Source organism: Oncorhynchus nerka, linkage group LG21 (assembly GCF_034236695.1).
Source record: "Oncorhynchus nerka isolate Pitt River linkage group LG21, Oner_Uvic_2.0, whole genome shotgun sequence".
In the NCBI taxonomy this organism is placed as follows: Eukaryota; Metazoa; Chordata; class Actinopteri; order Salmoniformes; family Salmonidae; genus Oncorhynchus; species Oncorhynchus nerka.
Window position 1 is genome coordinate 30,926,373 of NC_088416.1, and position 21,967 is coordinate 30,948,339.

The 21,967-nt window shown below is 43.1% G+C and overlaps 1 protein-coding gene across 2 annotated transcripts; it reads right to left on the reverse strand.

The window, feature by feature from the left end:
* Positions 1-1,145: 1,145 nt before the first annotated feature.
* LOC115110572 (ral guanine nucleotide dissociation stimulator-like 1) lies at positions 1,146-21,901 on the reverse strand. Of its 2 annotated transcripts, none has more exons than XM_029636340.2 (17): positions 21,500-21,901; positions 15,994-16,283; positions 15,278-15,322; positions 15,025-15,191; positions 14,767-14,924; positions 14,421-14,657; positions 14,167-14,270; positions 13,697-13,781; positions 10,088-10,159; positions 8,561-8,647; positions 8,367-8,399; positions 7,919-8,040; positions 7,425-7,514; positions 5,461-5,587; positions 4,745-5,026; positions 4,237-4,351; positions 1,146-3,984 (listed from the first exon to the last, which is right to left on the reverse strand). In XM_029636340.2, exons 1-17 carry the CDS (start codon positions 21,521-21,523, stop codon positions 3,845-3,847), a joined length of 2,178 nt encoding a protein of 725 aa, XP_029492200.2. In that variant the 5' UTR covers positions 21,524-21,901; the 3' UTR covers positions 1,146-3,844. The 2 variants fall into 2 exon arrangements, with proteins under 2 accessions (XP_029492200.2, XP_029492201.2); XM_029636341.2 differs by having other exon boundaries at positions 4,766-5,026; positions 21,500-21,900.
* Positions 21,902-21,967: the final 66 nt, after the last annotated feature.

Consider the following 21,967-nt stretch of genomic DNA (forward strand, 5'->3'; position numbering starts at 1 on the left):
GTGGTGGTAAATAGACGGCTATGAATAATACAGATGAGAACTCTCTTGGTAGATAGTGTGGTCTACAGCTTATAAGGTACTCTACCACAAGCAAGCAATACCTCGAGACTTCTTTAATATTAGACATCGCTCACCAGCTGTTATTGACAAAAAGACACCCCCCCCCTCACCCCTCGTCCTATCAGAGGTAGCGTCTCTGTTCTGCCGGTGCATGGAAAATCCTGCTAGCTCTATATTGTCCATATCTTCGTTCAGCCACGTCTCGGTGAAACATAGGTACCTTAACATAAGTTTCCATTTTTAATATCCTGTTGTTAGGACAGTCATTTGTCAGTGATACAGTTGTTAACGTGTATTATTATTATTATCCATATTTTGTCTCATTCACTTATTTTTTTACCTGCACTCTTGGATCCCGGAGCATAACATTTCCGCTGTACCCTGCAATTACATCTGCTTCCCTGTACTTGTGACTAAACACAATGTAATCTAATCAAGAAGCTTCGTTTCCCTATCACTATGGAAAAACCCAGCAGCGTTGCAGTACTTGACACACTCAAACCGGTGCTCCTGGCACCTACCCCGTTCAAAGGCACTTCAATATTTTGTCTTGCCCATTTGCCATCTGAATGGCACACATTCAGGATCCATGTCTCAAGGCTTAAAAATCATTCTTTAACCCATCTCCTCCCCTTCATCTGCACTAACAGGTGACATTAATAAGGAGTCATAGCTTTCACCTGGATTTACCTGGTCAGTCTATGTAATGGAAAGAGCAGGTGTTCCTAATGTTTTGTACAATCATTGTATATCACTCTAATATGGGTGGGAATACTTTAGAACAGATTTCCAAAATTAAAATCACTTGGACCTGATTTGCTGGTGTTTTTAGTCTTTTATGTCCAACAACTAAAACAAATAAAAGTTTATTCTTTTTTTTTGTTCAGAAACTTGGGGGGCAAAATAAAATCACCCGCGGGCCAAATTCATGCCACCAGTTTGGGAACCCTGAATTACATCATGAATATAAGTGCCAGTCTTACAGAATGGTGTGATTTAGCCTATATATTCAGATATATGGAAACCAATCATCTTAGAATCATACAGTGAAATACAGTATAATAAATGTTGACCTAAACACAGAAAAAGGTGTTGAGAAACTTTATTTGGAGCAGAGAGACAATGAAAATGGACAGCTCAGTAAAAGTGAGATGTCCTGTTGCTTGAATCATTCAGTTTTTTCATGTTTGCAGTATTTTCACATAGCACTGTACAAGCCATATATTTAACACTTCCTCTTTAGTTTACAATTACTTTTAACGCTATTCATCTCAAAGAGACAACTAAGCAACCTCTGGGAATTCAGTTTTGGCAGATTTGTAATATACATTAGATTTAAATCTGGGTTCAAATGACCCATCTTCAAGCCCTGGATGAAAGGGGTACGTCAATGCTCTGGCAGATGAAAGCACCTGAGTTATTTATAGCACCTAAGTGTTTGAATTTCTTTACACCTTTTCTCAGAATGTTGCATAACCAATTTGGTTCAATCATAGTGGAAAGCTTTAATATATTAAACACTTATTTGCATGATAGTCCTTCTAAACATTTAAATTAAGCTACTCCTAGTGTCATACACTGATTTTTAAAGAGCATTTTGGAAATGCCTATCAATCGGTGATTCATCTGGCATGGTTTAGAATGTACACTAAACAAAAATATAAATGCAACATGTGAAGTGTTGGTCCCATGATTTCATGAGCTGAAATAAAAGATCGCAGACAATGTTCCATACGCTCAAAAAGCTTATTTCGCTCAAACTTTGTGCACAAATTTGTTTACATCCCCGTTAGTGAGCATTTTTTCCTTTGCCAAGATAATCCATCCACCTGACAGGTGTGGCATATCAAGGAGCTGATTAAACAGCTTGATCATTACACAGGTGCAGCTTGTGTTGCAGACAATAAAAGGCCACTCTAAAATGTGCAGTTGTCACACAACACAATGCCACAGATGTTTTGAAGGAATGGGCAATTGGCATGCTGACCTCGGGAATGTCCACCAGAGCTGTTGCCAGAGAACTGCATGTTAATTTCTCTACCATAAGTCGTCTCCGATGTTGTTTTAGAGAATTTGACAGACGTCCAACCAGCCTCAGAACCACGTGTAACCACGCCAGTCCAGGACCTACACATCCGGCTTCTTCACCTGTGGGATCGTCTGATACCAGCCACCTGGACAGCTGATGAAACTGAGGAGTATTTGTCTGTAATAAAACCCTTTTGTGGGGAAAAACTCATTCTGATTGGCTGGGCCTTGCTCCCCAGTGTGTGTGCCACTCTGGGTGGGCCTATGCCCTCCCAGGCCCACCGACAGCAGCACCCCTGCCCAGTCATGTGAAATCCATAGATTAGGGCCTAATGAACTTATTTACTTTGACTGATTTCCTTATATGAACTGTAACTCAGTAAAATTAGTTTAAATTGTTGCCTTTATATTTTTTTCAGAATATTTGTATATTCAATTGACAAGTGCACACAGCCTTGCCTGACGACTCAAACTGAATTCTTCCGCTGCTCTATCGTTGGTAACAGACTTCAGTCTGAGAGTGCGATCATTGAAGTCGTTTGTGGCGACGTCATAATGAGGGGTGTTGTACAAAACAAGGCATCAGCGGTTGATCATATCTAACCCATCAGCATATCAAAGCCAATGACGAATGTTCAAAACGCCGATTTACCCACGTGTTCTGGCTCTGGCCCAACCCATCGGTTTCTGGGACCAATCAGACGGTCTAGAATGGATTTCCATTCTAGAAATCATTGGGGAGGCACTCAGATCCAGACTCATTGCAGAGGAGAAACTAACGTCCGTGGGCGTGGCGTTTGGGTAGCTAGGCAACACAGCCATGGAGGCCCACTTAATCATCAAGAGCATTATAGGAGACAAATAGAAAACAATGTAAAAAGAACAGGAAAAAAACTAAGTATTAACACTGAAATGCAACCCAGAACCCTTTACAACACACACATCATTATCACCATCATTTAAACTTTGACAGCCTGAGTCCATAAATGTTTGTCAGTGTCCCCTCTACAGCAACTGACTGTAGTGTATGTGGAATGCTATCCAGCCAGTCAGGCCAGCCCCTCCTTTCGCACGCACAGCCCCAATCAGTATCACCATGACGGCGGGCTGATACCCTGGTGAACATAGTGATCCGGGTGAGAACATTCCCATCCACTTCTCAGGTGGCAGTGGCAGGCCGTTTCCTGTGACCTACTTTCCTTTTAAGGCTCATGGATTGTTTCTCTCTGTTGGGAAACGTCAGTCATCTCTCTCATTAAAACAAGTAGGTGACTGGTTTTGCTCAGAGGAGAGGAGACAATAGGAAACAACTATAAGTGTCTGTATATTGGTGTGTGACTGAGGGAGAGAGTCACTGCTGATGCTGTTCCAATGTGACTCCTTTCCACAAAGTAAAGCACCTCAGGGAAGTCTGTGAGGAATGTTGAGTGTTGAATGGTGGAATTCATGTAGAGTCGCTCCACCAATAAATAAAGGACATTCTGTTCAATGGGTTCCAAATCTGTTGTCTTCAGACGTATATACACCACACGTGTATTTTCCATGACGTGCCATCATACGATCATCTTCCACCTGTTCCTCTCATGGCACCCACTTGACAACAAACCAAGCAGGGGTCTGTCCATCATGGAACATTTAAACATGATTTTTGTCATAAAATAAAGTTATTAAAAACAACTACAAAACAGCAAAATGTCTGTACAAAATCCTTTGAAGTCCTGGTTTGCAGTTACTCATCATTGCCATAGAACGGTGTCTACTTTGAATAACGTCCAAGGCTGGAAGTAGTGCACAGAGGTTTCCTTTGACCCAGTGGACACTGGTGCAGAACAAAGTCAAAGTTCGCCGACGTGCACATGGCGTAGAAGACGTTAGCTTTGTCCGGAATGAGCAACTCTGAAAAACAGAAGATGTGGCGGTTGGTATGAGAATGGAGAATATTATATACAGTATACGTACACTATTAAAACGTCCTCTTCAATCATTCCAGGACAACAATATCTTCAGTAATATTTATACTATAGGTAAGTGTAGGTAATGCCAAACTATAACAACTATCTTTGCTTGACCAACACTGATCTGCACAGTGATGTGGCATCCTTGAGTGAGCATATATACTGTGTAAGAGCATTGATTGTTTTAGCTCACCTCTTTCCTGGGAGATCAACTGTGTGAGGGTGAAGTCTTGACAGGTCAGGTGCTCCAGGTTGTGTTTTTCCAGGGCCCTCTGGATCACCTGGGCAGTTTTGTCCTGACTAGTCAGCTGAGAAGGACACAAGTCAAACAAGCAGTTAATATTCTGTAATGAGGAAGTGAAGGGTTGGCTGCAAAATCTCCCTTCAACCAACCAGAGTATCTTAAATGACACAACCCCCCCGACTTTGCTGATAACTTCTTTATTAAGGAAAAATGTACTTACTACGACTGTGATATGTGGTTGTCTCATCTAGCTATCTTAAGATGAACGCAATAACTAAGTCGCTCTGGATTAGAGCATCTGCCAAATAACTCAAATGTAACCAACGCAGCAGTTCTTATCTTAGTTTTCATCATAACCAAATGTACAGAGCTAGAGTACTACACACATGATCCCTTTTACATTTCCATAACAGGACCCCAAGATAATCCCTACCTCCAGATCCCAGCCCAAGCTCACCAGATCCCAGCCCAAGCTCACCAGGATGCTCTTGTACATGTTTCCGTTGCCAGCCTCCACACTGACCCTCACTATACAGGAGTCAGCCACCTGTCTATTGTAGAGGGGGAGGGAGGTCATGGACACAGAGCGCTTGTGATGAGAGGCCAGCATGGGTTTAGGGTGGCCAGCCACTGGAGCAGAGAGGTCAGGCTGAGAACTGGAGGAACAACTGGAGGGAGTGGAGCCATCCGGGGAGGAGGGTAAGGCCTCCGCCACATTTTGACAGGAGCTGGACAGAGACTGGGACAGGGTAGAGAGACAGAACATGCATGAGTGCCATTGGAAATAATGAATTAGTCTTTCAGTTTGTCTGTCTGAGATATTGACCTCAGCACATTTGTGGACAACTGAAGTATTGAGCCATGCTTCACCAGCGAGGCATGTGCTAAGCAAACACCACTCCTGCTTGGCTTCAAGGACCTGGTCAATTGACATTCCAGTTCTCAAGGACATCACTTTCAATGAGATGTCAATGGGGATCACTGTTATGAATGGGAGGTTGAATTGCTTCATGGTGTACCTACTGGTATTTGTAAAGTGTAACTACAGGATGTTTTGTAGTACAGTGTGTTCTATTAAAACATTTGAAACCACTTTAACCAGGGTGTGCAATGACTGACAGAAAGAGAGAGACAGTCAGAGGCATGAATAAAGGGGATAGGAGAGAGCTGTACCTGCAGTCGGAGTGTGGAGGGAGGGGTGGAGAGATCCTCCATCTCAGAGCCACTGGACCCTGAAGACGACACACTGATCTCGTCTGCATGGGTTTTCCTGCTGGATCCCTCACTCACTTTCAGGAGTCTGCAAATACACACAGTTAGAACTTTCCACTAAATTAACAAATGTGGTCAACGTACACTAGTAAAACCTTAAATACTGCATTTTGTCATTGTTCTTTTACAGTTCTTGATTATTTACAACAATTTTACAATAGTTGTATACAGTCGGAAGTTTACATACACTTAGGTTATTTTTCAACCACTCCACAAATGTTTTGTTAACAAACTATAGTTTTGGCAAGTCGGTTAGAACATCTACCTTGTGCATGACACAAGTCCTTCTTCCAACAATTGTTTAAAGACAGATTATTTTACTTATAATTCACTGTATCACAATTCCAGTGGGTCAGAAGTTTACATATACTAAGTTGACTGTGCCTTTAAACAGCTTGAAAAATTCCAGAAAATGATGTCATGGCTTTAGAAGCTTCTGATAGGCTAATTGACATCATTTGAGTCAATTGGAGGTGTACCTGTGGATGTATTTCAAGGCCTACCCTCAAACTCAGTGGCTCTTTGCTTGAAATCATGGGAAAATCAAAAGAAATCAGCCAAGAACTCAGAAACACAATTGTAGACCTCCACAAGTCTGGTTCATCCGTGGGAGCAATTTCCAAACACCTGAAGGTACCACATTCATCTGTACAAACAATAGTACGCAAGTATAAACACCATGGGACCACGCAACCGTCATACCCCTCAGGAAGGAGACGAGTTCTATCTCCTAGCGATGAACGTACTTTGATGCGAAAAGTGCAAATCAATCCCAGAACAACAGCAAAAGACCTTGTGAAGATCCTGCAGGAAAACAGGTACAAAAGTATCTATATCCACAGCAAAACGAGTCCTATATCGACATAACCTGAAAGGCCGCTCATGAAGGAAGAAGCCACTGCTCCAAAACCAACATAAAAAAGCCACACTACGGTTTGCAACTACACATGGGGACAAATATCGTACTTTTTGGAGAAATGTCCTCTGGTCTGATGAAACAAAAATATAACTGTTTGGCCATAATGACCATCATTATGATTGGAGGAAAAGGGGGGAGGCTTGCAAGCCAAAGAACACCATCCCAAACATGAAGCACAGGGGTGGCAGCATCATGTTGTGGGGATGCTTTGCTGAAGGAGGGGCTGGTGCACTTCAAAAAATAGATGGCCTCATGAGGAAAGAAATTTATGTGGATTTATTGAAACATCTCAAGACATCAGTGAGGAAGTTATAGCTTGGTCGCAAATGGGTCATCCAAATGGACAATGACCCCAAGCATACTTCCAAAGTTATGGCAAAATGGCTTAAGGACAACGAAGTCAATGTATTGGAGTGGCCATCACAAAGCCCTGATCTTAATCCCATAGAACATTTGTGGGCAGAACTGAAAAAGTGTGTGCGAGCAAGGAGGCCTAGAAACCTGACTCAGTTACACCAGCTCTGTCAGGAGGAATGGGCCAAAATTCACTCGTTATTGTGGTAAGCTTATGAAAGGTTACCTGAAACATTTGACCCAAGTTAAACAATTTAAAGGCAATGCTACCAAATACTAATTGAGTGTATGTAAACTTCTGACCCACTAGGGATGTGATGAAATAAATAAAAGCTGTAATAAATCACTCTCTCTACTATTATTCTGACATTTCACATTCTTAAAATAAAGTGGTAATCTAACTGACCTAAAACAGGGATTTTTATTCGGATTAAATGTCAGGAATTGTGAAAAACTGAGTTTAAATGTATTTGGCTATGGTGTATGTAAACCTCCGACTTCCAACTGTATATTAGAGATGGGGTGAATACTATTGTCTTGATTACAATTAACAAGATGGCAACTGCTGTTAAGCGAAGTGTTCAGTACTCACGAGGACAGTTTCTTGCTGAGCAAACGGTGGCTCCGGGCACTTGGGGAGCAGAGGTCTATTGGAGGCTCCAGGTTTCTGGACAGTTCATAGCTGTGGCAGAACACATAGAAAACACTTATGAGGCCTGAAGTCAGGGTGGACTTGTCTAAATGTATACAGCCTTTTTTCCAGCACTGCACTAGCACATCTGATTCTAAAAGCCTAAACACACTGCAACCCTGTGTCAACCCCAGCTCTAGATGGGTTTTCTATAAATTTCCTTAACAGGCAAAACCAGGGTAGGGATTATGGGAATTGTGTTTTACATGTCATTTGAGTAGTACATTTGGGTATACAGTATATTAGAAAGAGACAATTCAGGTTGTATAAAGGGTTTATTGGCCTATAAGGGGCATCATTTTAAGACATGATTATGCCCCCTTAACCCTTACAAAGCTCACCAGCTCTATCTCCTCATTGATCTACCATAAAATCAGTGGGGGACAGGTTCTCACCTCTCCTGGTCAGTGAGCAGCTTCTGGCCCTGCAACCAGGCAGTGATCCTGGTGTGATGGGGCAGGTTGTACTGAGAGCAGGAGGCTTGGAGCTGCCGGATCTGAGAGAGAATCTCAAACTCCTGCAGAGAGAGAGGGAGATCATGAGCCCACGTCAGCTGTGTGGTTGTTATGTAACTTGTCCTGAACTAGTAACACCTGACAACACTTTTAACAGTCATGGGACTCCAATAAAGGCTAGGAGTCATTTAGAGCAGTAAGCAAACATCCTTAAGCATAAAGGTGTGCACTTTTCCCTTCGGCATGTGAAAGTACCACTACAATGTGGTGGTGAGTGTGCCACCAAATTCAATGCATGTCAAGTCCTATAACAAGAGTGAAATATTTAGACACGTTTGTACTGCATCTTTCGTTTTCTTTACGTAAAATCCCAACAGCAACAACTTACCCTCCTCCTCTTTTCAAAGTTTATGAGGTCCCCCTGTCAAAAATAACACAACATGCTATTATACTTGACAATATGGAAGATTTATTATCAATATTAAACATTAAGATAGTAATCCACTAGAAGAAGGCAAATATAGAATTAACTTAAAGTAGCTGCCATAACTGAGCAGTCTGTTTCAATGGCTGTTTGCTTACCTCCACAGTATCTGGTAGAGCAGTGTCCAGCATTGTGAGGATAGTCAGGTACGTGCCCAGGTAAGGAACCACCCCACCGGAGGTGCTCTGAGGAGACGACAGTACAGAGACAGCATGTCAGCAGAGGATTCTAGTAATACAGCTTTAGAGAATGTGCATATGAAGCTAGAAAAGGTATTGGTCTATGATTACTGTCCTTTCATAGCCTAGTAATCTGTGGCCATTTGAAACATCAGTGGCTAAGGATAGGATGGCTTCCTTTTGCCACACATGACTCTCTCAGTCTTTGAATAGATTTTTCCTCCAGGGGAATCACTGTACCCTCTTGTGGGTTAAGAGCTTATGGGGTTAGGGGGCTACATGTGACTTCAAGAAGCAGAAACTGCCCCCGCAAAATACTGAGTAGTATACTAGGATTACTCCCCCCCCCCCCCCGATAGCAGCTTATAATAAACTTTTTTTTAACTTTCAGATACACAGAATTCTGCTATCATTTCTATTTTATACCCCCCTTTTTCTTGATATCCAATTGCAATCTTGTCTCATCGCTGCAACTCCCCAATGGGCTCGGGAGAGGCGAAGGTCGACTCATTCGTCCTCCGAAACATGACCCCCCCCCCCCCCAAGCCGCGCTTCTTCTTCTTTTTTCTCCGCAATTTCGTGGTATCCAATTGGTAGTAGTTACAGTCTTGTCTCATCGCTGCAACTCCTGTACGGACTTAGTAGAGGCGAAGGTCGAGAGCCATGCGTCCTCTGAAACAACCCAACCAAGCCGCGCTGCTTCTTGACACAACGCACATCCAACCCAGAAGCCAGCCGCACCAATGTGACGGAGGAAACACCATACACCTGGCGACCTGGTCAGCGTGCACTGCGCCCGGCCCGCCACAGGAGGTGCTAGTGCACGATGAGACAAGGATATCCCTGCCGGCCAAACCCTCCCTAACCTGGACGACGCTGGGCCAATTGTGCATCGCCCCCATGGACCTCCTGGTCGCAGCCGCCTGAAACAGAGCCTGGGCTCGAACCCAGAATCTCTGGCGGCACAGCTAGCACTGCGATGCAGTACCTTAGACCACTGCGCCATCCGAGAGGGAAGCTGTGCTTCTTAACACCCGCTCAACCCGGAAGCCAGCTGCACCAATGTGTCGGAGGAAGCACCGTTCAACTGACGACCAAAGTCAGTTTGCAGTTGCCCAGCCTACCACAACGTGTCTCTAGAGTGCAATGAGCCAAGTAAAGCCTCCTCCAGCCAAACCCTCCCCTAATCGGATGACGCTGGGCCAATTGTGCGCCGCCCTATGGGACTCCCGGTCACGGCCGGGTGTGACACAGCCTGGGATAAAACCCCAGGCTGTACGCCACTCAGGAGGCCTCTGCTATCATTTCTGTCCATTTAATGTTGCATGGAAAGAAGAGAAAGCTAAACTCAAACTTAATGACCCCCACTATATATAGATATTTCTCATGTCTACATATCATGTCTGCAATGTCTCTTACTCAATCTCTCTCCGAAGTATCGCTTACCATCTGTCTGGCAATAGGACATCGCTTGGATATCTTGGGAGAAATGTTATCCATGGCTGTTTGGCTTCCATCCTGAAAAGGGGTCAGATAGAAGCTAAATTCAGTCTGTATTTATGCCCTTCCATTGTCAACCTGTCCACTCATCTGCAATGACCTACAGCATATGCAAAGAGTCAGTCAAATCTGGTCTAGGTCAGAATTTCCTTTACCAGCTTATGGGGTCAACACCACATTGGTTGTTCTTAGACACACACACACACACACACACACACACACACACACACACACACACACACACACACACACTCATTATGTAAACAATATATTGAGCTTTTAAAATCCATGCAAACGTGAACAAAAGCAGTTTTGTGCTAAGGAACATTTTGATAAGAACATCTGTCAAAAGCACAATTTCTGTGAGCCTGTTAATACAGACACAGGGAGCACATTAAACTACACTGCTCAAAAAAATAAAGGGAACAATAAAATAACACATCCTAGATCTGAATGAATGAAATATTCTTATTAAATACTTTTTCTTTACATAGTTGAATGTGCTGACAACGAAATCACACAAAAATTATCAATGGAAATCAAATTTATCAACCCATGGAGGTCAGGATTTGGAGTCACACTCAAAATTAAAGTGGAAAACCACACTACAGGCTGATCCAACTTTGATGTAATGTCCTTAAAACAAGTCAAAATGAGGCTCAGTAGTGTGTGTGGCCTCCACGTGCTTGGATGACCTCCCTACAACGCCTGAGCATGCTCCTGATGAGGTGGCGGATGGTCTCCTGAGGGATCTCCTCCCAGACCTGGACTAAAGCATCCGCCAACTCCTGGACAGTCTGTGGTGCAACGTGGCGTTGGTGGATGGAGCGAGACATGATGTCCCAGATGTGCCTGGGGAACAGGCGGGCCAGTCCATAGCATCAATGCCTTCCTCTTGCAGGAACTGCTGACACACTCCAGCCACATGAGGTCTAGCATTGTCTTGCATTATGAGGAACCCAGGGCCAACCGCACCAGCATAAGGTCTCACAAGGGGTCTGAGGATCTCATCTCGGTACCTAATGGCAGTCAGGCTACCTCTGGCGAGCACATGGAGGGCTGTGCGGCCCCCCAAAGAAATGCCACCCCACACCATGACTGACCCACCGCCAAACCCGTCATGCTGGAGGATGTTGCAGGCAGCAGAACGTTCTCCACGGCGTCTCCAGACTGTCATGTCTGTCACATGTGCTCAGTGTGAACCTGCTTTCATCTGTGAAGAGCACAGGGCGCCAGTGGCAAATTTGCCAATCTTGGTGTTCTCCGGCAAATGCCAAACGTCCTGCACGGTGTTGGGCTGTAAGCACCACCCCCACCTGTGGACGTCGGGCCCTCATACCACCCTCATGGAGTCTATTTCTGACCGTTTGAGCAGACACATGCACATTTGTGGCCTTCTGGGGGTCATTTTGCAGGGCTCTGGCAGTGCTCCTCCTGCTCCTCCTTGCACAAAGGCGGAGGTAGCGGTCCTGCTGCTGGGTTGTTGCCCTCCTACGGCCTCCTCCACATCTCCTGATGTACTGGCCTGTCTCCTGGTAGCGCCTCCATGCTCTGGACACTACGCTGACAGACACAGCAAACCTTCTTGCCACAGCTCACATTGATGTGCCATCCTGGATGAGCTGCACTACCTGAGCCACTTGTGTGGGTTGTAGACTCCGTCTCATGCTACCACTAGAGTGAAAGCACCGCCAGTATTCAAAAGTGACCAAAACATCAGCCAGGAAGCATAGGAACTGAGAAGTGGTCTGTGGTCACCACCTGCAGAACCACTCCTTTATTGGGGGTGTCTTGCTAATTGCCTATAATTTCCACTTGTTGTCTATTCCATTTGCACAACAGCATGTGAAATTTATTGTCAATCAGTGTTGCTTCCTAAGTGGACAGTTTGGTTTCACAGAAGTGTGATTGACTTGGAGTTACATTGTGTTGTTTAAAACCTGTTAGGGATGATGCGAATTTCCGCAGCTTTTTGTAAAAAATCACGCAACATTTCAAAGTCCTGCTACTCATGCCAGAAATATAGTATATGCATATGATAAGTATGTGTGTATAGAAAACACTCTGAAGTCTCTAAAACTGGTTAAATCGTGTCTGTGGCTATAACAGAACTAGTTTAGGAGTAAAAATCCATGGGAAAACTGTTCACCAAAAACAAAAAAGAAATATTCATCCGCCAGTCAATGTATTGTTTAAGGCGATAGAAAATAGATGAGGATCCGATTAGAATCCCTACAGCTTCCACACGATGTCGCCTTTCATGGCTGGTTTATCCTTGGTGAGATGACGTATAGGCACTTCCTGTCTTGGGGCGCACCGGAGGATGTTATGAAAGTGAAAACATGGACGATGATTTGAAGACTTGCTGCTATCGAATACAGATCGCCCCGTGATCAATTTGATAGATTATTAACGTTTATTAATACCTAAAGTTGGTTTACAAAAGTAGTTTGAAGTGAATTGTAAAAGTTTATAGGCAACTTTTGTCATTTTAAAAAGTGACGTTGCGTCTTGTAAAGGTGAATTTTCCTGGATCAGACCGGCCTTCATAAAATGACATTTTGGCTATACAATGACGGATTTAAATCAGGAAAAAGACCCAATTGTGATGTTTATGGGACATATAGGAGTGCCAACAAAGAAGCTCGTCAAAGGTAATGAATGTTTTATATTTTATTTCTGCGTTTTGTGTAGCGCCGGCTACCGCAAAATCTTTTGTTTAGGTCTCGTTCAGGTATTTTGGGGGGTGCATGCTATCAGATAATAGCTTCTCATGCTTTCGCCGAAAAGCATTTTACAAATCTGACATGTTGGCTAGATTCACAACGAGTGTAGCTTTAATTGAGTACCTTGCATGTGTGTTTTAATGAAAGTTTGAGTTTTATCGAAAACTATAGGTGGCGCTCTGAAATTTCCGCTGATTTATGTTCCTGCACAGGAACTCAATTCCGCATCATCCCTAAGTTAAGTGTTCCCTTTATTTTTTTGAGCAGTGTATTTTTCTGGAACAGTCCAGTTGAACAAGGGGTGGAGCAATACAGTAAAATTAAATAAAGATGTGAGGCAAATGAAGGTGTTTCTCAAGGAACTACTGGTGAAATTGTCATTAGTGTAGTGTTTGTTGACAATGATGTTATATCAGCTTATTTGGAAATTCTGAGCAATGTGTAGAATATTACTTTTGAGCCCGCTCACTGTAACCAGACCTAGTGAAGATTTGACACAAACACCCAGAGCCGACAGAAAAATAGAACACCCTCTCTTTTGCTTTGGGACAATGGCTTACTATTAACACACTGTTACGCAATTTCACTAAACATTAACTTGACAGAAAAATGGGTTTTAATAAGTCGTAAAAGTAGAATATCAAGGTGCTTGAAGATGTAAGTAAAGGTCAACTGCTCTCAAAACAATAAAACACTCCATATTGAAAGTAGTTCAACAGTGTCATATCGTCTGCATTATCGTTGTAAAAAGAAAGCATACATTTGTGCAGAGACGCAAGTTTTTAAAAAATGAAGTGAAATAATTTTCCTTAATGTACTTGATTCTTACCTCCACACTGATCTCTCTGTTGCTCAACACACAGTTCTCATCAGGGAAGGTTTCACAGAGGTTATCAAAGATGGACATGCTGTCCCTGAAGAAGAACAAACCAATTAAATCAATCCAAAAATAACACTCAGACAAGAGAGCAACTTTATTACAAAAGATATCCTTGAAGCTTCAAAGGGATTTAGAGTTGGTAAGGCATGGCATGTTGACCTAAAATTATTGTTCAACTATTCTTGACTGACACAATAAATAAAAATGGTTTATTACATAGTTATGGCATGAAGTACAAACTAAGGTTAGTTGAACAATGTAGGTCAATTACTAGTAAATAATTTCCTTACTAAGCCTTACATTCTCAGAGGATAAGGACACCCTTGTTCATTTTTTTTGTTGCCATATTCAATCAATGTTATTGGCCCTCTAGCTTCATGACTCAGCTAACCCTTGCAGTGTGACCCGACAGTCCGTACCTACACACAGCAGCCCACGTCTTCCTCAGCCTGTAGACAGCATTGGACTGTAGGGCAGACAGGATGGCCCTCAAAGAGGAGAAATTCTTCAGCTGCCGACACTCCTGTTTCAGAAAACAGTCACAAGTTAGAGACTGACTAGGGACTTACAACTGAATGCACTGAGAACCAGGATACAGGTTAAAGTTTAGATGTGTAAGAAGGCTGCACTTGGACCATCCCTCAAATGGTCCAAGTTACTAGACGTGTCTGACCTGTCCTACTCTGATCCACTTCTCAATGACGCAGGCCCTCTGAGCTGGGCTGGAGGCCCTGTGGACGGAAGTGGGGCTGGAGGTGGGCCGGCAGAGCAGGGAGGTGATAACTCGGTTGGTGACTTCATTAAACTGGGCAATGGTGGCGCTGACGGTAGCAGACAGGTTCTCCTTCTTGTCTCTCTGGGACCACACACAGCCCAGACACTGGTAGGGAACCACCTTCCCAAACAGCCCCTGAGAGACGCACAGATAAGGAAGGTAAAAATGGAAAAAGAGTGTTAGCAATCCACTCCTGAGGACGCATATTAAGAGCCAGAAATGATCTGCCATGATTGACACTTACAGCATCCAGTCGGGTGAGCTGTTCTGCGATGCCTGTGACTGAGAAGTCCATGATGTCACCCTGATCCAGCGGGCTGTCCCATTCTAGGACTTCTTCCCCTGAGCCCTCATCTTCCTGATTAACCTCAGCCTGGGAAGAATGGCCACCAGTATCCATTTCTATTAAAGGGAGAGAGGAATGACAGAAGGGGATCAACAATGGTATCAAAATCAAAGGCAATTCAAAGAAAAGGTTAGGAAAAACAAGTGGATCCTGTACCTTCTCTATGGAACTTCTTAAGCAGAGTTTCAGAGCGCTGGGCCAGTGAACAGAAGGAGGACAGGTGCAGGTGGTCGATCAGCAGCCTTAGGGAGGGGTGCTGAGGAGGATCCCGGAAGTCCTCACTGTTCTCCTCCAACCAAGTCTGGATCAGGGGCAACAGACGCCTGAGGAGACAACGTGATGAAACAATGTCTTCCCTGTTTCAGAGTCAAGGAAATAAATGTGATCAAGGGAAAAGCAGCCAGCTCACCTCCTGTGACATTCACTGTTGTACACGTCTGAAGCCCCATTGTCCCTGTGAGAACAATTAGGAAGAGTGTCAGACTCATCTAAACTGTGATTGTGACCAACAGGACAGTGGTCCATTCTTCTTCAGACTGTTTTTCTTTGGTCTGTCTCTATGCTCTGTTGTTATCCTGACCTCACTCCAAACTCAGCAAATAATTGTTGTTGTTGTAAAACCTGTAATGGCTAACTACCTGCTGGGTGCTTATTATCATTACATCAAAGATGCTGAGATAGTAATTTTGTGAGGGAGGCAAGAAAGAAAAAAATGTGACGAAACTAAGTGACTTTGCATACACAGCGAGAGGTGTTGTTCAAAAAAGACCACTCTCGACATACCCTCTCATCTGTATCCAACATAACATTCAATTTAGCTAATCTTATTTGTTACTGTGATAACTCGGAATGTGTCAAAAGAGTTGTGTTTGCAGAAAGGTGGGTGAAGACAGACATTTTTTGGCCATTTCACCCAAAATGTATTGTATAGAAGATGGGTTTTAATAAGCAGTAAAACTAGAACGTCAAAGTGTTTTCAAACTATAGAGGTCAAACAACCTGCTCACCTAATTTCATACTGTATCATTTTAACAGTGAAATAGCTTCTGCATTATGGTCTGAGACAATGGTCAGGTGAAACATAACAGCAGTTATGAGTACTGTAAACTTAATGACATGGCCCACCTCTGGAAGAGCAGCTCAATGAGTGCACTGGTAGTGGTGAAGGTCTGGTAGGTGGACAGAAAGATCCGTCTGTAGTCGGGCTCCTGGCAACAGGGGTCCAGGAGGTGGCTCACCAGCCGGTTCAGGGTGGCTGCCTTCAGCCTGCGCACCTTGCAGGTTCGGTACTGGATGAAGGCAACGCATGGCCGGGCCTCGGTGGGGCTGGCTGGTATCTGGACGGGCTCCCGACGCAGGGTGATCCCATACAACGCCCCCTCCTCAAACTCCTCCCCCCACTCCTGCACTGGGTTCTGGGTGGGAAGGAGGAACTCACACGGTGAGACGGGGAGACTGGCGCTCCTTTCAATTCCTTCAATCTTCTATTACTCTTGTATTGACGCATACTGGACTAGACACCTCATTTTAGTTTTTGGAAACACAGAGGTCAAAAGGTGGATCATTAGCAGGTAATAATAGCCATAGTTGACCACTAACAAACAAGCAGAGGTGACCCGCTGACATGCAAACCACCTAAACCCCCCTGATCCACAGTGATGAGGCGGCTATGAGGCTCACACAACAACAAACTGGACCTCACATGCAACACAGACATTTCAGCTCATGTGTATAATAGCTGTCTATGGGCAGTAGACCACTGACAGGACAGAGCCTACAGACCATAATGACCAGCTTTAAGACCAGATTGATGTTTATGGTCCATCACAGTAAGCCTATTCAGAGGCATGCCCTCCGTGTGAGCAAAATGTAGACACTTCACCTGGGAGGTCTGTGATACAGGGAGCGCTTTGGGTTTATCAGTTATTCACCTGGGAGGTCTGTGATACAGGGAGCGCTTTGGGTTTATCAGTTATTCACCTGGGAGGTCTGTGATACAGGGAGCGCTTTGGGTTTATCAGTTATTCACCTGGGAGGTCTGTGATACAGGGAGAGCTTTGGGTTTATCAGTTATTCAGCTGGGAGGTCTGTGATACAGGGAGCGCTTTGGGTTTATCAGTTATTCAGCTGGGAGGTCTGTGATACAGGGAGTGATACAGGGAGCGCTTTGGGTTTATCAGTTATTCAGCTGGGAGGTCTGTGATACAGGGAGTGATACAGGGAGCGCTTTGGGTTCATCAGTTATTCAGCTGGGAGGTCTGTGATACAGGGAGCGCTTTGGGTTTATCAGTTATTCAGCTGGGAGGTCTGTGATACAGGGAGCGCTTTGGGTTTATCAGTTATTCAGCTGGGAGGTCTGTGATACAGGGAGTGATACAGGGAGCGCTTTGGGTTTATCAGTTATTCAGCTGGGAGGTCTGTGATACAGGGAGCGCTTTGGGTTCATCAGTTATTCAGCTGGGAGGTCTGTGATACAGGGAGCGCTTTGGGTTTATCAGTTATTCAGCTGGGAGGTCTGTGATACAGGGAGCGCTTTGGGTTTAGCAGTTATTCAGCTGGGAGGTCTGTGATACAGGGAGCGCTTTGGGTTTATCAGTTATTCAGCTGGGAGGTCTGTGATACAGGGAGCGCTTTGGGTTTATCAGTTATTCAGCTGGGAGGTCTGTGATACAGGGAGTGATACAGGGAGGGCTTTGGGTTTATCAGTTATTCAGCTGGGAGGTCTGTGATTACAGGGAGCGCTTTGGGTTTATCAGTTATTCAGCTGGGAGGTCTGTGATACAGGGAGAGCTTTGGGTTTATCAGTTATTCAGCAGACAGGTGAAAAGAGAAACTCATGTTTACATCTGTACACACACACCATCACAGATTTGTCTCAGGGTATTCACACGTTGGTTTAGCAAAGATAGAAATCTCATCCAAATCTTCGCTTTAAAGGTTTAATTCAAATCTCTTAGAAACACTGTACTGTTTACGTTAGAGAAAACACTGAGCAGAAATTGAGATATTCAATCACTTTGACAGCATCCCTTTTTCCCCCCATACATGTTTGATGATGGAAGAAGTGCTCAGAAAATGACTTGTTGGACATGAATGGCAAAACATTCAGGAGATAGAGGTGCTCAAAGTTTCCCCATTTTGCATACCCCACCACACCATCAGACATCCATTTCTTAATCATTGGAAAAGATACATGGTTAAACAGGGTTTGTCAAACTCATTTATTTAATACAAATTATGTTTTTTATTTTATTTTTTTAACCTCTAACGTAAATGATTACCCAGCCTGTATTCAAGAGCATGTTGTGTCTCAACTGATGGCAGGCCTCAGATTATGTCAAATAGGGTCTAAACTACAACATGTGCCAATTTGAACAAATATATAATTTATGTTTAAGGTTAAAAATATATATATTTTCCAGTGATGAAGGCATGGATGTCTCATGGTACGGTATGCAAAATAGGTCAACTTTAAGCACCTTTCTCTGTTTTGACATTCAGATCCAAAAAGTCACTTTCTGAGCACTTCTACAATGGGCAAATATGTATGGAAGGTTTTCTTCAAATCAAAAGGGGTGCTGTCAAAAAGTGACTGAATTCAAATGGATTTACCCAATTACAACATTTCATACAATAGTCTACATATTTAGCAGGACAAGGAACTTGACTCTAATGTATTCCAAAGAACATTGGTACAGAACAACATGAAAGGGTACACAGCTTTCCTATTGAGGACAAGAGCAATGTGGTACAAAGAGACGGCACCTGGGTCAAATAATTCAAACAACATGATCAAAGAAATATTAAATAAATCAGCATAATCCCCTTCAAAATATGTAACCTATTAAATTGACAGTGGCAAGAATAAGTATGTGAACACTTTGGAATTACCTGGATGACCTAAATTGGTTAACCAGACTGTTTGTCTATTGTTGTGACATAGATGAAGATCAGATCAAATTGTATGACCAATTTATGCAGAAATCCAGTTATTTCCAAATAGTTCACATACTTTGTCTTGCCCCTGTATCCCTCCACCCACGCAGTCCTACATACAAGTATGTCACTAGCCCCCAATCAATCTCTCTGTTCTAATACACGCCCCTCATATCTGTCCACCGCTTTCTGATATAATTTAGGCTTTCCTCCCTATGTCCCTGTCAGAAGTAAAACAGTCTGGTTTTAACGTTGGCACTGATATTATCCATGTATGCTCAAAGAAAATCAGAACATTTTAAGTCATATGCCATCTGACAGACGTGCAGATGCGTATGGTGGGCAGAGCACTCAAGGCACATTATAATCATTACCCAGCTCCTAAATTACAGAGGGTTACTGAGGTACAAGGCAGGCAGACGTGCGTCACAACCTAATTATACACACCTGACAAAAGACCAGGCCAAGAAAGAGAGACACTATTATCGGTGTCGCGAGGGGACCAATATCACACCATTGTCCTTTATGGAATACTGCATTACATTATCTGTAGGCCTACATGAGGCCAAGGCACAGATTTTTTACATTTTACATTTAAGTCATTTAGCAGACGCTCTTATCCAGAGCGACTTACAAATTGGTGCGTTCACCTTATGACATCCAGTGGAACAGCCACTTTACAATAGTGCATCTAGGTCTTTTAAGGGGGGGGGGGGGGGGGGGGAGAAGGATTACTTTATCCTATCCTAGGTATTCCTTAAAGAGGTGGGGTTTCAGGTGTCTCCGGAAGGTGGTGATTGACTCCGCTGCAGATATCCTAATTCTATGGGCAAGGATACAATACAGTAACATATTTATCTTAGTCTTAGGTGCACCAAACTAAATTCAAAACAGACAAGAATTGTCCAATATTGAGACTAAACATAATGATACAAATTATATCAGGATAGCTCTCGAAAACCCTTCTTCCCCGAACTACAATTTCGATGCTTTATTTTAATGTTTAGAAACATAAATCATAGCTTTCAAACCGGTTTTCTAAACACATTCCGATATGCACCTTATCTTTCATATCAACGAAAATAATGTTCAAGTAAGATAACTTACTGTTGTAGCTTTGCACAGATCCACAAACTGTGTGTGCCTCCAGTGACGAACTACACTTCCTCCCAGGTATGCTTACACACAGGTTAACGGAGAACGTTAGACAGCAATTTAGCCTATGTCTTCCGTAAACAAACGATGTAACATGGAGATGTGGCCGTGTAGGAACACTAACCCTAAAAGGTCGGTAGTAAAATGTAATTGTCGCCGATATGAAACACGATCCTTGTTTGCAATACCATGCCGCAAGTGATGCGTTGTAACGTGTAGAACGAGTGTCTGGGGTCCTAACAAAACTGCCCCGATCAGAAAATACTATTGTCAAATAGTTGCTAAAGCGTTTAGCGTCTATTAATCTGTTAGCATTATGATATCACCATGTATTGTTGAAAACCAGTTATAGGTCTAATACTCGTTTTTCCATTAAGGCAGTTTTATCTAATAAATAGACCATGAGACTAAAAGAGGCACCATCGGTCGTCACAGGACAATGATGCAAATAATAGTCTCACTGATTTATATGCATTCACAGGATATACTGTACATCCATGCAAGATGCATGCATTGGCAATATGTTGCAGTGTTGCTGCCTTATTCATTAGCTGCACATTAGCCCATTCATAGACGCCTTCTGGCCAGGGGAGTTTTGTTAAGAAATTAGACGTTTGCTCTAAGTGTTAACACGAAGGAAACATAAGGACAGGTGGGGGCTAATAAGAAGAGCTATACGAGGACAGGCTCATTGTAATGGATGGAATGGAGTAATGTAACGGATTCAATCTTATGGTTTCCATATGTTTGATACAATTCAATGAACTCCATTCCAGCCTTTACAATGAGCCAGTCCTCTTAATTGCTCCAGCCTCCTCTGACGAGGACCGTTGTCTTCTCAGGTATCTGTTTCATATCAGCAAGAAATAATAATATATTTTTTATTTTAAATATTACACTACTACCCACCTTTATAGAGTTAGGGTTCACACACAGCCATATTTCCATGTTACAGCGCTTGTTTACAGAAAACAGACCACAGAAAAGAGTCCACTGCCTATGCTAATTAACCGCTTCTCCAAAAACCTGTGTGTAAACAGAAGACTGACGCCACAAAGTGTTGTCACTGAAAAATACTGTCTGCTGCAACTGTGTTAAACCGTGTACAGTAAGTGTATATTAAGCCTATATTTTGATGTGACATGAAAGTAGAGGGCTTTATGTTCCTAAAAATCATACCGCAATTGTGAATCGATTCACGTTTAGATGGTGTATTTGGCTGCCATAACCAATTCACCTCGAAACAGAACATCCAAGGTCCTTAGAAAATACGGAGTAACGTTAGGCTCATTTAGTCCATTATTGGGCTATAGCTACACATGTCTATAACGCTCTGACAAAGACAGCACTGTCTGATTTATGCCCAACAGGTGTAAGAAGAGAAATTAGGCTATTAACCGCATATGACTCTGTTCAAACAGTGCATAACCTATGATTCAAATAGCCTACATTACATTATAGTTCTTAAAATACAGTAAAACTAATAAGATAACGCATGTCATACAACCACAAAATTCTTATGCACATCATTGGAAATTACCATTGATATCTCCCATTTTCCCATCTCGTCAGTCACCGCAGAACGTTTACGGTGTGATAACTTCCATCTTGTTCAAACTAAGTGTTGAAGCTGAAAATACACATCCACTTCGAAGGAGTTGAAGTTTACGGCTGCATGGTGATATGAATAAATATTTTACAGAAACGTCTCTTTAAACTACATATTTAAAAAATATATATATAATGTATTGTTTTTATCTGCGTACTATTCGTCACATTTTGCGGCCGCATACAAGTTACACGCTATCAGTTGTCAAGAGCTTCCCATAACTAATCAATAAGCTACACTAGCTCCGCACCTAATGCCAGTATCGTTAAATTCTTCAAGGCGAAGCTTGGCGTTCTTGCCTGTAACTTCCAGCTTTTATGCAGTGGGTGACGGCTATGGGAAGAACAGGCTACTCATTTGAGTGCGGTCTTGATGAAAGGGGTGTGCTCTCTGGTCTAC